We start from the raw sequence: 15,765 nt of genomic DNA on the forward strand, positions 1-15,765 counted from the left end.
ACAAGTGTGCAACCACAACTTTCTCAACCTCTGGCACCACCTGTGATTAAGGAAGACTGAAAGATTATCACTAATGCCTTTGAAATTTCCACTCTCACTCCCCTCAGTATCCTTGGATGCATCTCATCCAGTCCTGGTACCTTGCCTATTTTAACTAAAGATAAGCTAATACCTCCTTCTTCTCCATTGTAAATTCTTTGTGTACCAGTTACCTCCTCTCACCTTGGTCTGGGTAGCATAATTTTTTCCTTTGAAAAAAGCTGCAAAGTACTCATTTAGTACCTCCACTATTTCCCCATCTACACATGCAAATCCCCTATTTTTTAACTCCCTAAATCAGCCCTACTTCTTTCACCATCCTTTTATTATTTATATACGAGAAAACCTTGGACTTCCCTTTTATGTTAGCTGCCAGTCTCTCCTTGCTTTTCTTATTAGTTTTTTCATTTCACCTCTTATCCTTTTATATTCAGCCCGATTCTCAATTGTATTTTCTACCTGACATCTATCATATGCACACTTTTTTCTTCATCTTCACCTTTATCACTCTTGTTATCTGGGTGCTCTGAATTGATTGGTCCTACCTTTCCCCTTCCAAGGGAATTTACCTTTACGTTGCCTGCAATACTTTCTCTTTGAAGGTGGCCCATTGTTGAGCCATCACCTTTTCTGCCGATATTTGATTCCAACCCACTCAGTTCAGGTGCATTCTCATCTCATTGGTGTTGGCTTTCCCCAATTAATTATGCCTGCTCTGGATTGTTCCTTGCCCATGGTCAACCTAAACCTTATGAAACAATGCTCACTGTCCCCTGAACGCTCTCCCACTGATTCATTCTCCAGAACCAGGTCCAACAGTGCCTGCCCTCTTGTGGCTACAGAAAATTATCTTGAACACATTTCACAAGCCCTAACCCTCTTGTTCTTTTGCATTATTTCTATCGCAGTCTATATACGGATATTTGAGGTAGAGACAACAAAACTGTCAGCTTTTGTTGTTTTACCATCATTCCAACAGTGAAACTGACCCACAGATGCACGGTCAAATATGGAAATCCAGAAGCTGCTGTCAGTGATTCCACAGGATTCCAAATTTCTCCATAGCTAAACCCCATAGATGAAAATTTTCTGAAATCGCTTCAATTGACCTACACTATACTTCTGTAAAAACCCCTTCAAAGAGTTACGCTTGTCAAATGATGTGTAACTGCGTTTTAAACCGCATCTTAAATTCATAATTACTTCAGAACAACTTCTCTAGTGTTAAGGACTCATTTTATATTTATGACAAATTGTATCACCATGCTGAAAGGTTCCCCATAATTTTAATAATATTTATTTCATGGTCTGTAAAGTTTAGTGAAAGAGAATCAGTGCTTTTTGCTTCCTGGTTTGCTGCACTGAGATTGGTTGCTTCGCATGCTTGATGACATCACTGTTGCTGGATCCCAGAATCAAAATGACATTAGGAAAGAGAAATTTCTTGCCAGAGAGATTGCTGGACTTTTGTGGGCAGCTTTCTTCAAGGTCAGCAACGAGAGCTATCACCTCGCCACTGACAGGAGAATTCAGGCCATTGTTATGTTGCCACTTAACCAGCCTCCTAAAACTTTGAAAAGGCTGTACTGATAAATGTTATGATATTGTAACACAACTAAACACAACTGTATTGTTCTAAGCAATCAGAAGGCTATCTTTAAAATCAGTGCAGTTTTCACATCTCCTGAAAGTCACTCCGAAAATTTATTTAAATGCAAAAAGACACAATTTACCACTGACTAAAATAACTAGTATTTTTTTTAAATGGACTTTCATTTTCTTTACCATCAAAATCTCCAAACTATTATAAAATAAATTACAATATTTTCAAGTTAGCTTCTTTGAAGAAAAGTATTTCTAAACAGACCAGGATAAAGACAGATAATAGACCTCAAGGAGTAGAAGGCACTCATAGTGAATGGAAAAAACTAGTAACCTGAAGTGATACAGGTTCACTGCACAAAATATTTCTGCTGGAGCCCTGAGTGCAAAGCCCTCTTTCAACAATACCAACAAACTGGAGATCCAGCAGCAGCCACAGAACTACTTGAATCTTTGGTCAACCATACAACAATGCTGCTTGAACTGCATGGAATCCATGGACTTTATAAACGTACTCAAGATGTCAGGTTGAAACCTCATGAGGAAACTTTGAGCATCAAACCCAGTAGAGGCTGGTCCACAAATAAGCACAAATGCTGTTGCTGCCAAATTACTGCCAACTCAAAGGGATCCATTGATAAACAATACAAACTAGAGGGCAAGAAGAAACTCAGAAGCAATCATGAATTGTCCAGTGTCTTCCCCACTGTCAATTGACTTCACCCTCATGGGTGCTGGTTTAGCAACCAAAAAAAGGGCAAAGTTGCAGGGAAAGATGGTAACCATTAGGCTTCCTGCACCATCTTGGCAAAACAATGCTACTGATACTGTTGTCAATTATGGTGGAGAATGGCCACATTCCCCAAATCTGCTGTGAAACCCTGCTAAAGCACAGAAAACCAACAGGTGACCCTGGGAGCTATAGACCCATACCACTGCTCTGTACACACTACAAGCTCTTGGAGTGGCTCATTCTTTTGAAAATTAGCCACATTACCAACTCAACCCTTCTCCAAGAGCAGGCTGATTTTAGGTCCCAATGCATTTGCTGCAAACAAGTCGTTGCACTCATCACAAACATTGAGGCTGGTTTTCATTCACAACCTCAGGACTGGAGCAGCTTTCATAGATCTTTATTCAGCCTATGATATTATACGAAAACATGGACTCTTGTGCAAACTGACCCTGCTGCCATGTGCCAAATTACTCTGGCTGCTGTGAACATTTCTGAACAACAGGAGAATGAACGCCTACCTACAAGACAAGATCAGCATTCCAAGAACACTCAACAATGATCGAATGTTGGCACCAACACTTTAGAACATCCACAGATGCAACACACCTACATCATGAAAATTTAGTTACACCAACGATATTGTCTCGACACCCCAGGCAAAGTCTTTCCAGGATATGGAAGCCATACTAAACTCTGACCTGTCAAAAATGCTGCAGGCAGGACCAGAGGATTTGGAGAGTTCAGACTCCGGGCTAGAATTTCTGGTCCCGAAATCCCCCACACAGTGTGGTTCACAGGAGCCAAAGGCAGCCTGCCATTGGCTAGCAGCATTTCCCATTCTATGCATCCCCCTCCGCCAACAAACCCACAGCAAGGGTTCACCATCAGCAAGACTGGATATCCCACCAGTGAGAATGGCCGAAAAATTCTGGCCAATATTTCTACAAATGAAAACTACAACCAAATCCAGCCAAGTTCATCAACCTCTGCATTCCAACTTGAAAATCACAAGGCACACAATACCCCAAATTTCACCCTTCTGAGGAAGGGTGGCATGACTCCCACTTTACTTATGATCCTTGACCACTCTCTAACTTATCACCTCTGAAATACTGTGATATGAGCGATCATCCACAAATTTGCCAGCACAAGCTGGGGTGCAAAAACCACCATTCCTCATGTTCTGCCATAGCTCTGGTCTTCTCAACAGCTGAGTACTGTGCACCTATTTGGGCCTCAAGTTAGCACACCGAACTAAATTGATACTACTTCCACTCAGTAACGAGGATAACTCTGGAACCAAGTTCAACTCCAGTTCAGTAGTTACCAGTCTTCTCAAATATTACCCCTCCCTCCATTCGACAGTACACAGCAACACGTAGTGAAATAACACATGTTAGCTGCAACGTCAACCTCCCTATCGATAAAGCACTTCAAGAGCCCATGCCCAGCAGACTGCTCTGGAAAGCGCCCTCTAGACACAAATCAAACATTTAACACTTCATAACACTGATTAAACCTGGAGGAAAACTTATACAGGGTACAAATAAACTTGCAAATAAACATTGCTACAACCAACATCTCAACAACCAGATCTCTCTTCAGCTCCCCCCCCATCCCCACATAGACAACCCTCAATAGACTATCAATCATGCATGGCCAACAATGTGTAAGTGGCACCTCAAAACCTCACTTGGCTGCAATTGCAGAAACCTGACCAAGCCATGGACCACATAACAACATCTAGCCCCTGACTCAATTGTGGGTGACATCGTGGAATTGGTCTCCAATAGAACATGAACTGGTTAGGGAACTTGATGATGTAACAACAGCTTCCACACCATGAAGCCATACGTAAGAAGGCGGCTTGCACGAAAGGGTCCTAAAAAGGAGAAAGATTTAGTAGAGGGCACAAAAACAGAGACGGGAAGGTCGGTGCAAAAATAAAAGGATCAAAAATGAGGACAGAGAGGGAGAGGACAATGGCAACAGCAGAAAGAGGGGAAAAGAACCAACATTCCTTCTGAGCTGAGAGTGTGTGCAGCAATCCAGAGCTACCACATAAGGGACAAACAGGCCTTGCTCAGCAAAGGGAATTTAAAGGAAACATTGGGGGAGGGAGCAGGGGTAAAGAAAGGAGTGTTGAAGGAGGATAGGCACAGGGTTGGGAGAAATTGAAAGACAGCATCAAAAAAAACAATCCACTCCAACTGCAAACAAAAAATGGGGTACCTTCACTGGCAGAGATACAGTTGAGTTGTCCAGTGAGATGGGGGTAAATTGCACAAAGATAAAAGGGCCAATGGAGAGTTTTAGGGGGTTGAGAGAAGTGGACAAGAGAGCATATGCGAAGAAAGAGAGAGAAAGGCACCTTTAGAAAATAGACAGACATCACAAACAAATAGATAAGACTAATGATGACATTTGAAAATTAGGGCACACAGTGACAGAGGCGGACAGAGAGCTGACACAGTGGAACAGGCACATTTGAGAGCGAGCACTTTTCACGGATTGAGGGACTGACGGACGCACGCAAATAATATTGGGGGGTGGTGGGGAGGGCAAGATGCAGGAGGCGAGGGGGTGACCTGCGGTCAAAAAAAGAACAAGAATGTCCAGCAGCGAGGTGGAAGGGCGCAGACAGACAGACGGAAACATCGCTTTTAGCTGAAATTATGCTGCTAACTGCTCCTCTTACTCACCCCAGGACGAGGAGTTCTCCGTACTTCACGGGATCCTTGGTGGGCGCGCTGTGATCTTCTTGACTTGGTGAAAACATGAGTGGCGCTCAGTTTCCGTCTCGCCGACGTTCACCGCTCAGCACTAACGGAGTGTGTCCACAAAAGCACACCATGAGTTTCGCCGTCCTACTTGTATTTGTATTCCCTTGGCTTGCGGATGGAGTGTTGGATTCTGTCCCACTCTCCCGTGTACGTTTCGCCTCCAGGTTCCCCGATCCACCCGTTCCTCAGGCTGCCAGGCGCTCGAATGTTCCCTGCGTGGAGAAAGAAGCAGAGGAGAGAGAGAGAGACAGTCAACAATCAGATTAGTCAGCTGGCCAGGGGGGAGGAGTCTACCAACAACTGCACAGCCGGGAGGTAAACCCGCGGCCACTAGCACAACAACAAAAGACCTCTCACATCACCATTCAGCTCAATTACACGCACGTAATGTCAAGTCGCGCAGTCGATTCAGAATTTACTTCAGAAATGCACGGGTTAGAGATGTAAATTTTGGAAGAAGGGTCATTCCATGTATCATCCCCCCCCCCCCCTATTGTTGTTGCTGGGTCTGAGGGTGTTATGTAAACAGAACAGACGGAGCCGCCGCGTGAAGGGGGGGGGGGCGCGAGAGCGGGCGCGAGCTGCAGAGCGAGGCAATTTAAATAACGAGCAGAGCGCGAGCCGTTAATGTGGTCAGGACCCCCCCCCCCCCCCCCCGCGCGCGAGCGCCTGCCAAGAGGCGCGGCTGCAGCTGTCAACTCCATCCGTTCCAAGCTGCGAGAGAAAGGCTCCCCCCCCCCCCCGGGTTAAACTCATTTGTGCCCGATTGGCGTGGCAGATGTCGGCGTTCTGCCCCCTACCTACCCTGCCAGTGACTGTCGCCTGCTGCTTGTTGGTCAATGGGAGCATGGATTTAAATGTGTTAACGGAAAAGCTCTCTCTCTCTTTCCCCCCCCCCCCCTCCTCCTCCTCCTCCTCCTTCTTCTCCTATTGAACCTCGGTCCCCGGGCCACGCTGGTACTGCCAGACCCAGCGATAACAATACATTCGCTGTTTCAAAGTGTCTTCTTTCTTCCCTCCCCCCCATAAAAAAAGAAGGCCTGTCAATAAAACCACACAGAGAGCACAATGTCACAGCTGCGGTACGTGAAAGTCCGTTCATCCCTATTTAACTTTTATATTAGGATGATGTGGTGTATTTGTTAAACTCATCCTCAATGCACGTCGCTGATTAATAGGTTTCTTAGGATTTTAAGTGACTTGGGAATAGGCCACATTAAAAAGCGCTATGGAATTACAAAATGAATTGCAAAACAAAACGTTTTAAATCATGTATTTCAAATTGGGAGCAATTAAAGAAATGGGATTCTATAATATACGCATTGTTTTCGAAGTGAACGTATGAAGTTCAACTGTTGCCAACCAGAAGAATTAAGCTCAATTCGTCAGTCATATGAACTTGACACAAAATGAATCCTCTCCCACCCATCAAGTATATTGACTTTTTCTGAAAAAAAGTAAAGCACTTTGGTAAAACAAACTGCAGCGATGTAATTTGAAATGTCAAGCACATGATCTAATATATTCCGCCAAATCTCGATTTCCTTTTTAAAATTGAGAAACCAACGTTGACAACAGTAAAGGGGAAGAAAAACAGGAAATGGTGATGAAGTGGCAACTAGCTTTTGGGTTTTAAAAGCCTGCAGGAGGAAGGGTATACTGAGATAAAATAAGACGTTCAAAAGTTTCTAGCCCAAAAGCCTGTTTCATAGCATGATTATGACCAACTAGCTATCGATGAGTTTTAGACTCAAATTGAGCAGACAAATTGCAATTTCTGGATTAGCTCAGGGCAGGAAACCAAGAGAAAACAGACAAAAAGGAAAGGAAATCCAAGTTGCAGATGCAAATCTACATGCAAATGTGAAGCGATCCACAAGAGCAATGGGGGCATTCAAAAAGGAAATGAGGAGGGTGCAAGCCCAGCATGTTCCCTCCAGGGTGATAGGTAGGAATAACAAGCCCAGAGAACCATGGATGACCATAGATATTCAGGATACAATGAGAAGGAAAAGAAAGGCTTTTAAAAAGTACATAAGGGGAGCAAATCAGTGGAGGCATTAGTGAGGTATAGAAAGTGCAGGGTGGACCTTAAGAAAACAATTAGGAATGCAAAGAGGGGATATGAGAAAGCTCTGGCTGATAAAAGTAGGGAAAATCCAAAGATATTCTATAAGTATATCAATGGGAACAGGGTAACCAGGGAAAGGGTAGGGCCCATTAGGGACGAACATTGGTAGTGTGTTGAATGAATACTTCACATCCGTCTTCACCCAAGAGAATGAGGACGATGGTATGGAATTCAGGCAGAGAGACTGTGAGGTTCTTCAGTAAATTGAAATAGGGAAGGACAAAGTATTGGAGGTGTTGGCACCCTTAAAAGTGGATAAATATCCAGGTCCAGATGAATTGTGACCTAGGCTGCTGCGAGAGGCAAGGGAGAAGATTGCAGGGGCTCTGACCCAAATTTTCAATTCCTCTCTGGCTACGGGGGAGGTGCCGGACGACTGGAGAACAGCTAATGTGGTTCCACTATTTAAGAAGGGTTGTAGAGATAAACAAGGGAACTACAGACCAGTGAGTCTCATGCCAGTGGTAGGGAAACTATTAGAGAAACTTCTGAAGGAGAGCATCTAACTCCATTTGGAGAGGCAAAGCTTGATCAGGGATTGTCAGTAAAAGAGAAAATGCTGGAAAATCTCAGCAAGTCTGGCAGCATCTGTAAGGAGAAAGGAGCTGACGTTTCGAGTCCAGACTTCCCTTTGTCAAAGCTTTGACAAAAGGTCGTCTGGACTCGAAACATCAACTCCTTTCTCCCCTTACAGATGCTGCCAGACTTGAGATTTTCCAGCAACTTCTCTTTTGGTTTCAGATTCCAGCATCCGCAGTAATTTGCTTTTATTCAGGGATTGTCAGCATAGCTTAATCAGAGGGAGGTCATGCCTAACAAATTTGACTGAATTTTTTGAGGAGGTGACCAAGTGTGTAGACGATGGCAGTGCAGTCGATGTAGTTTATATGGATTTCAGCAAAGCCTTTGACAAGGTCCCACATGGGAGACTTGTATAGAAGGTAAATTCACATGCGATACAGGGTAATTTGATAAAGCGGATTCAAAATTGGCTCAGTTTAGGAGATGGAGGGTGATGACAGAAAGTTGCTTTAGTGACTGGAAGCCACTGTCCATGGCGTACCACAGGGATCTGTGTTGGGCCCCCTATTAGTCATCATTTATATAAATGACATTGACGACTACGTGGGAGGTAGGATTAGTAAGTTTGCGCATGACACAAAGATTGGGTGGTTAACAGTGAGGTGGAGTGTCTTGGGCTACAAGAAGATATAGACAGAATGGTCAAATGGGCAGATAAGTAGCAGATGGAATTTAACCCTGAAAAGTGTGAGGTGATACATTTTGGAAGGAGTAATTTGACAAAGTATTCAATGAATGGTAGGACACTATGAAGTTCTGTGGAACAAAGGGACCTTGGTGTGTTTGTCCACAGATCTTTGAAAGTGGAAGGGCACATTAGTAGGGTGGTGAAAAAGGCATATGGGACACTGGCCTTTATCAATCAAGGCATAGATTATAAAAACACATGTTGGAGTTGTATAGAACTTTTTGGTGATGCCACAGCTAGAGTACTGTGTGCAATTCTGGTGGCCACATTATCAGAAGGATGTGATTGCACTGTAGGGGGCGCAGAGGAGATTTACCAGGATGCTGCCTGGGATGGAACATAAGTTATGAAGAGAGGCTGGATAGGCTTGGGTTGTTTTTGTTGGAGCAGAGAAGACTGAGGGGCGACCTGATCGAGGTGTACAAGATTGAGAGAGACATGGACAGAGTGGATAAGGAGCAGCTGTTCCCCTTAGTCGAAGGGTCAGTCATGAGGGGACATAGGTTCAAGGTGAGGGGCAGGTTTAGGGGGGATGTGAGGAAAAACCTTTTTACCTAGAGGTGGTGACGGTCTGGAATGTGCTGCCTGGGAAGGTGGTGGAGGCCGGTTGCCTCTCATACTTTTAAAAAGTATCTGAATGAGCACTTGACACATCATAACATTCAGGGCTATGGGCCAAGTGCTGGCAGATGGGATTAGGTGGGAGTTCAGGTGTTTCTAATGTGTCGGTGCGGACTCGATGGGCCAAAGGGCCTATTCTGTGCTGTATGATTCTATGATTATTGAAGTGGAGGTGGTGCTGCAATTTCATAGTAACATCCCCATGGTTCAACAACTTGAAGTGAAAGGGAGCGCAGCTGATTGTTGTCACTGGATGTGACAATCCGATGCAATTATATTTGCAGCAAATGTCACTTCCCAATTTGCCTCTTTCCTGATCCAGATTTCCCATGGTCATTGTCAGATAAACATGTCAGGGTCTGAGGAATGATGGCATTTTGGCAGATGCCATCAATCATAAAACGCTGGCTCTTAATCATCTTGCCTTCTTTCATACTAATGCCTTTGAAGGATTAGCATGTTGTAATTAGGGTTCTTCCAATGAATTTCTTTCTCTGATAAAGTAGACCATTGAAGTGTCACGCTGCTAGGGCAAAGGGTGGTCTTAAAACTTGGGGTGAAGATAAAATGTTTGGATATATAGAAACAATCTATTGGTGATCCCAACTTGGGAATGCGGAGCTCTCTAACAACAAAGAAAATTGGACAAACCTACTGAACTCATTTCGATTTTTGCAGGAAACGCAAGAAAAAGCATAGAGGGACTGCAAAAAATTGATGTCACGATTATTCTGAATTTTTTTAATTCATTCATGGGACATGGGTGTCGCGGGCCAGCATTTATTGCCTATCTCTAGTTGCTGAAAGTTAACCACATTGCTGTGGCTCTGGAATCACATGTAGACCAGACCAGGTAAGGACGGCAGATTTCCTTCCCTGAAGAACATTAGTCACTTTCATTTGAGCTACACAAATGGCAATTAATACACTACGCTTACCATACTAAAACAAAACTTTGTTTTTGTACATCTTGCTCAGGGCAGGAGTTATTAATACAGATTATAAGCAGTTCAGCCTTTTCAAACTCGTCTTATTGTAAAGTCCAACAATTTTCCTTTCCAATCTTGATCATTTTACAGGATAAACTGAAATTACATTTGCAAAATATCTGAGGAGGAACATATAGAATTATTCTAGTGCATAAATGTCACCAAAAAATGTGATGATCCCATTGCTCTAAAAAAACTTTCTGAACTTATGAGCTTCAAAATTACATGTCGGATAGTAATGTTTGAAAGCTTAATATGTGTATGAAGTGTCTCTTTACTATTTTAGTGGACAAATTTACCTGGGTATTTCCACCTTTAATCGTTCAGCTCCTGATATTCTTGGCCTTGCTATCTTCTTTTACATCAAGGTGAAATTCCCATCTCTTTTTACACCACTTAATTTCCTTAAACAACTTTTAGCTCACTTAAATCTCAAACTCATTTAAGACTTGAATGCTGCTCCCAAATCTGTGAAATCTGTTTCTGCACTTCTCTTGGACTTCCTTACCTACAACTTTCAATCTTTGTCTCTGGTGCAACCTATTTATCAGTATAACTATGAGCAGCACTCCTTTGCTTTATCTAAGCTCTAAATACTCCACTCTTTATGCACTGCCCTACTGTAATTAAATTATTGCACTTTGCAACTCAGTGTATTCTTTCCAGAACAATAAAGCCTGGATTCATGCACTGACATGGCAGCTGGATGAGGAAAATTAGTGAACTCTCACCCCAAAGAAAAAAGTACTAGGTTTTCTTTTCAACCATTGAACTAACTGATTGTTCAATCTAATACGAAGCTGGGGTAATTTCGGTTTTGCAACTATTTCCTGTCATTTTAGTGTGGAACATTCATTTTGAAATAGTTATCCAAAGTAAGGGAATGTATTATAGCAGTCATGGAAAGTTCACAATAATGAAGTTATTTATTTCTTAATCAATTTTGCTTTCTAATGTTGGTACTTAAGCGCTGACAAGCATTTGGACAATTCATACAAATTGCTTATTGCAGTTAATGGAGGGAAAAATTCGAACACGAGAGAAACCTAGCTAGAAACATAAAAACAGACCGTAAAAATTTATAGAGGTATTTAAAGTGAACATTCATCCTCTGTAGAGTTAATAATGTGGATGCATTGAACAAGTATTTTGTGTCTGTTTTCATACAGGACAGAAATAACATCCCAGAAATACTTACAAATCAAGAGGTGAAAGGGAGGGAATAGTTTTAATTTTTCAAAATTCCTTAGGTTCTGGAAAGATCCCATCAGATTAGAAAATAGCAAATCTAACTCCTGCATTCAAGAAAGCAGGGCGACAAAGCAAGTAACTACCCAGTTAGCATAACATACATAATTGGGAAAATGATCAAATCTATTATTTAAGCGGTTATAATAAATCTGGTGTTACAAGAGGTCAGATGATAATATGGTGAGGTTTAGAGAGACAAAGTAGCCAAACTGAAGACCAGGTCAAATCAATAAACAACTTTTTTGATCGACACGTGAAGACCACATGGCCTTATATGGCCATGAAGTTCATGTCCATATCAGTGTAAAAAGGTTCAAGTTACCAAGGCAGGTTCTCATACAATCTGTAGTCAGGTTCCAAAGCAGTTTGGCTGTCCATTCCACCAAGCACAGCAAGTAATCCACACTGGAATCTAACGCTCTCCTCGCTTTCACCCTAAGATTTCTTTCTTTTTACTGTTGTTCAGTTTAAATATGTGTATGTATGTTGGGGTTTGGGGTGCAGACTGCCCCTTTAAGAGTGTGGGTCAAGTGACCCCTTGGTAATTAGCTCCTTCCAGCCTGAGACCCTGTTGGTCAGTCTTAGACCTGACTGTGGATCACTGCACACCTCAAATGAAGAGCTGTCATCTCGTCATTCTTTATGCACACTTAGTGAATAGGGACATACATAATACTTGGTGATCTACTTATATAGTCTGTCTAAGGGTGTGCAGCTGAACCTCATCTCCAAGATCGATGTGGAAGCACTTCCATGTTGAAGGTTTCCAGTTCCTTCTGGGATTGCCCATGGCCATTTTGTGCAAGACCTGGCTATACTCGACAGTTATGTTGAGTGAGAGATGAACGCTATATAGAAAATGAAGGAGCGAGTATCGGAAATACGGCCCATCTAGCACCTGGCTCTTGTGACGTCACACAGGGAACTTTGAAAATCTTAAAGCAATCAGGCAGAGTCAACATGGTTTTGTGTAAGGGTAATCATGTTTGGCCAATTTATTAGAATTCCTTGTGGAAGTAACAAGCAGCGAGAATGAAGGAGAACCTCTAGATGTAGAGTACACATATTTCCAGAAAGATTTGACAATATGTCATATCAAAGGTTATTACATAAAATAAGAGTTCATGGTGTAATGGGTAACATATTAGCACAGATGCTAGATTGGTTAGCCAACAGGAAACAGAGATTAGGGATAAATGGGTAATTTTCAGGGTTGACAATAGATAACCAGTGGAGTTCCACAGGGATCAGTATTAGGGGCTCAATTATTTACAGTCTATGGATTAAGTTACTGGCAAATAACTTAAATAGGTTAAGTTATTGGCAAAAAATTGGCAGATGGAGTATAATGTGGGAAAATTAGAAATATCGGGTGATTTGGATGTCCTGGTACATGAATTGCAAAAAGTTAGTGTGCAGGTACAGCAAATGATTATGAAAGCAAATAGGATGTTGTTGTTTATTGCAAGGGGAATGGATTATAAAGGTAAGGATGTTTTGCTACAGTTGTACAAGCACAAAAAGAGGTACCTGACACAAAAAGAGGTACAAGGCACTGGTGAGAGCATATCTGGAGAAGTGTGTACAGTTTTGGTTTCCTTATTTAAGAAAAGATAGAATTGCATTAAAAACAGTGCAGAGAAAGTTCAGTTGACTGATTCCTGGAATGAAGGGGCTGTCTTATGATGAAAGGTTGGACCTGTATCTGTTGGAGTTTAGAAGAATAAGGAGCAATCTTATTGAAACGTCTAAGGTCCTGAGGGGACATGACAGGGTTGATGTTGAAAGGATGTTTCCCCTCGTGGAGGGACTAGAACTCGGGACACAGCTTAAAATTAAGGCATCTCCCAATTAAGATGGAGATTCAGAGCCTTTTTTCTCTGAGGGTCGCTAGTCCTGAAATTCTCTTCCCCGGAGAGCAGTGGCGATAGGGTCATTGAATATTTTTAAGACTCAGTTAGATTGATTCCCTTGTCAGTCAAGAGCCTAAGGGTATAAGGGCAACTAACAGGAAAGTAGAAGCCACAATCAGATCAGCCATGATCTTGTCAAATGATGGAGCAGGCTCAAGGGGCCAAATATAGTTCATATATTTAGATCTTGGACAAAAGCTTTAAAACATACAACTAAAGAGTCACTTCAATAAGTCTAAATATTATTTATCTTTTAAACAAATGCAAGCAACACAGTTCCCCACACAGCACCTCACCTTACCGGAAATTTACTAAATACATTTCTTACCAAAAGAAAATGTAATTAAGATCAGCTGCACTGACAAAACCAAATCTTGCTAAGTTGCATTCAAACTGCACCAAAGATAACACTGAGAAATTAATCACCACTCTTCCAAAGAAAAACACAATATGCTGATTCAGCATTTCAAAGAGGTGATAGTTTTTCAACACACTCCATTAGCTTTAATACGCTTTGCTACTAGGCAAACATTAGGAAGAGCAATGTTTGCAAGATTTTGTTAGAAAGACATTTTATTTTGGAGTTCTTTGGCAGGTTTTAAAGGTCACAATCAAATGGAAATCTGACAATCAGTCTACACCTTGGAAGATGGAAATGTACTGGACAGAATGAATGCCATATTATAATTATACATTTCTTGGTGTTTTCAATATTTCTGCTATGATAAAGATATACTGTAGAGAACATAGTCTAAAAAGATCAAATTATGTAATAGATGTTTGGATAGACAATAAAGGATCTACTAATACAAAAACCTTAGAAGTCACTGGTTTGAAATATGGAGAATGCAAACACCAAAGTGCAAGTTCATGCCTCTAAGGTGGTGGATAACAAAACACACTTCACCTAGAAGAGGACTAATACTTGAACTCGATGAAAAGCCTTACCAACACCCTTCAAATTAGCAAAACAGATTGAAGTAACACACATCCCAAATGATAGGTCAATGTAGCAATGATGCAGAATTATTGTATCGTCTTCCCAAGAACACTCTACAGGTACCTGCTTAGAGCAACCTAGGACAGCAGACTGAAGCTCAACTATACATTTTGCATCATTTTCCACCCCGGGAAAGTCAATATCCAATCATCATTTCTGTGCGAACACAAAGGTTTGAAAGTGACATTTTAAAAGTTCATGGCGCAGAAACTGGATGGTGCTGTGCCAGACCCCAAAACATCCAACATTCTGTGCCAGAAATGCACCACCTGCCATATTGATATAGTTATCAAAAGAGTCGTCACGGTGTGGAACATTCATTAGGCCCTTTACATATGCAAATAAGTTCTCTAGCAGCTGTTTGAGTGCAGCTTTGTAAAATTTAGCAGCTCTGATCATAGAAAGCACTCGGTCAGGAAAGTTAATGTCTATATGCAGCTTAACCAGTGGTCCCCAGAGGGACTTTTGAAGGCTGCTACCGAAAAGGTAAGTTTAAAGAAAATACTTGATTGTTCTGTAGAGACATAAAAACAGGTGCGGGCATGCTTTTCCTGGTGTCACATATAAATCACAGCCAACTGCCAGGCACCGTTCACCCCCTTCCCTATCACTGCCTCCCCTCCCTCTCATGGTCATTCCTGATCACTTCTCTCGACTTATCTGAAGGGTGCCATTGGCAACACGCTCTCAGAAATTCAAGTCCTCTTTGTCTGCAGCACAGTGGTCTGATGTAAATAAGGCCTGAAGCTCAATTTCAGGTGGACCTTGGGCCTATTTGTTCCAGCAAAGCAATTGTTCCCTGCAGCCAGTTTGCACCAACAAGCCTTCAGCTTGTAGTATCTTCAAGGTATAAGGGCCAATTTTGTGTGTACATTGTTTACCCAAAATGAACAAAATATCTCCATAGCTACAACAGATCCTTTCTATTTTTCTGAGAAGCTATTTTAAATTTTGTACCAACACACAGAAGATGGAGGGAGATCACATGGTGCAGTGGATAGCATCCCCGACACAAAACTAGAAGCTCTGGGTTTGAGACCCTTTCCAGGACTAAATGGACATACAGGTTGATGATCATCAACCTATAAATACTTTCAATATAAGTCTATGACAGGCAGTAAGTCTACTGGTCAGCCACGCTTGATGTGGAATGGTGCCCCTTAAGCTATAGCTTCTTGCGACAAGCTAGCTACCTGTTCCAGGAAAAACCAGCTACGAATGCAGATTTAAATATGTGCTTTTTCTGCCTCATACAACTCTAAGTGTGGGAAAAGAATCAAGACACAGAAGATGAATGACATTTTTTAAATGAAACTAGAAAATCAGGGGGAGAATAATAAATGACTTCAGTAATATGACTGAAAATGTAAATAGGTATCAAAGTTTGGTGGAAAAGATGAACTAGTTCTACCACAGAAGCCAAATTAATC

The 15,765-nt window shown here is 42.0% G+C and overlaps 1 protein-coding gene across 4 annotated transcripts in view; it reads right to left on the minus strand.

Moving 5' to 3' along the window:
* The window catches only part of LOC144507122 (E3 ubiquitin-protein ligase pellino homolog 2), a 190,865-nt gene that overhangs the window by 119,598 nt on the left and 55,502 nt on the right, over positions 1-15,765 (minus strand). For all 4 annotated transcript variants that reach the window (XR_013500031.1, XM_078233897.1, XM_078233896.1 and 1 more), the window contains exon 2: positions 5,080-5,372. Coding sequence is in view for 3 of the 4 variants with exons in the window: in XM_078233897.1 (XP_078090023.1) it covers positions 5,080-5,156 (77 nt within the window). In the remaining variant the exon portion in view is untranslated. The remainder of the gene's footprint in view (positions 1-5,079; positions 5,373-15,765) is intronic.

This window comes from Mustelus asterias, chromosome 18 (genome assembly GCF_964213995.1).
Source record: "Mustelus asterias chromosome 18, sMusAst1.hap1.1, whole genome shotgun sequence".
Classification (NCBI taxonomy): domain Eukaryota; kingdom Metazoa; phylum Chordata; class Chondrichthyes; order Carcharhiniformes; family Triakidae; genus Mustelus; species Mustelus asterias.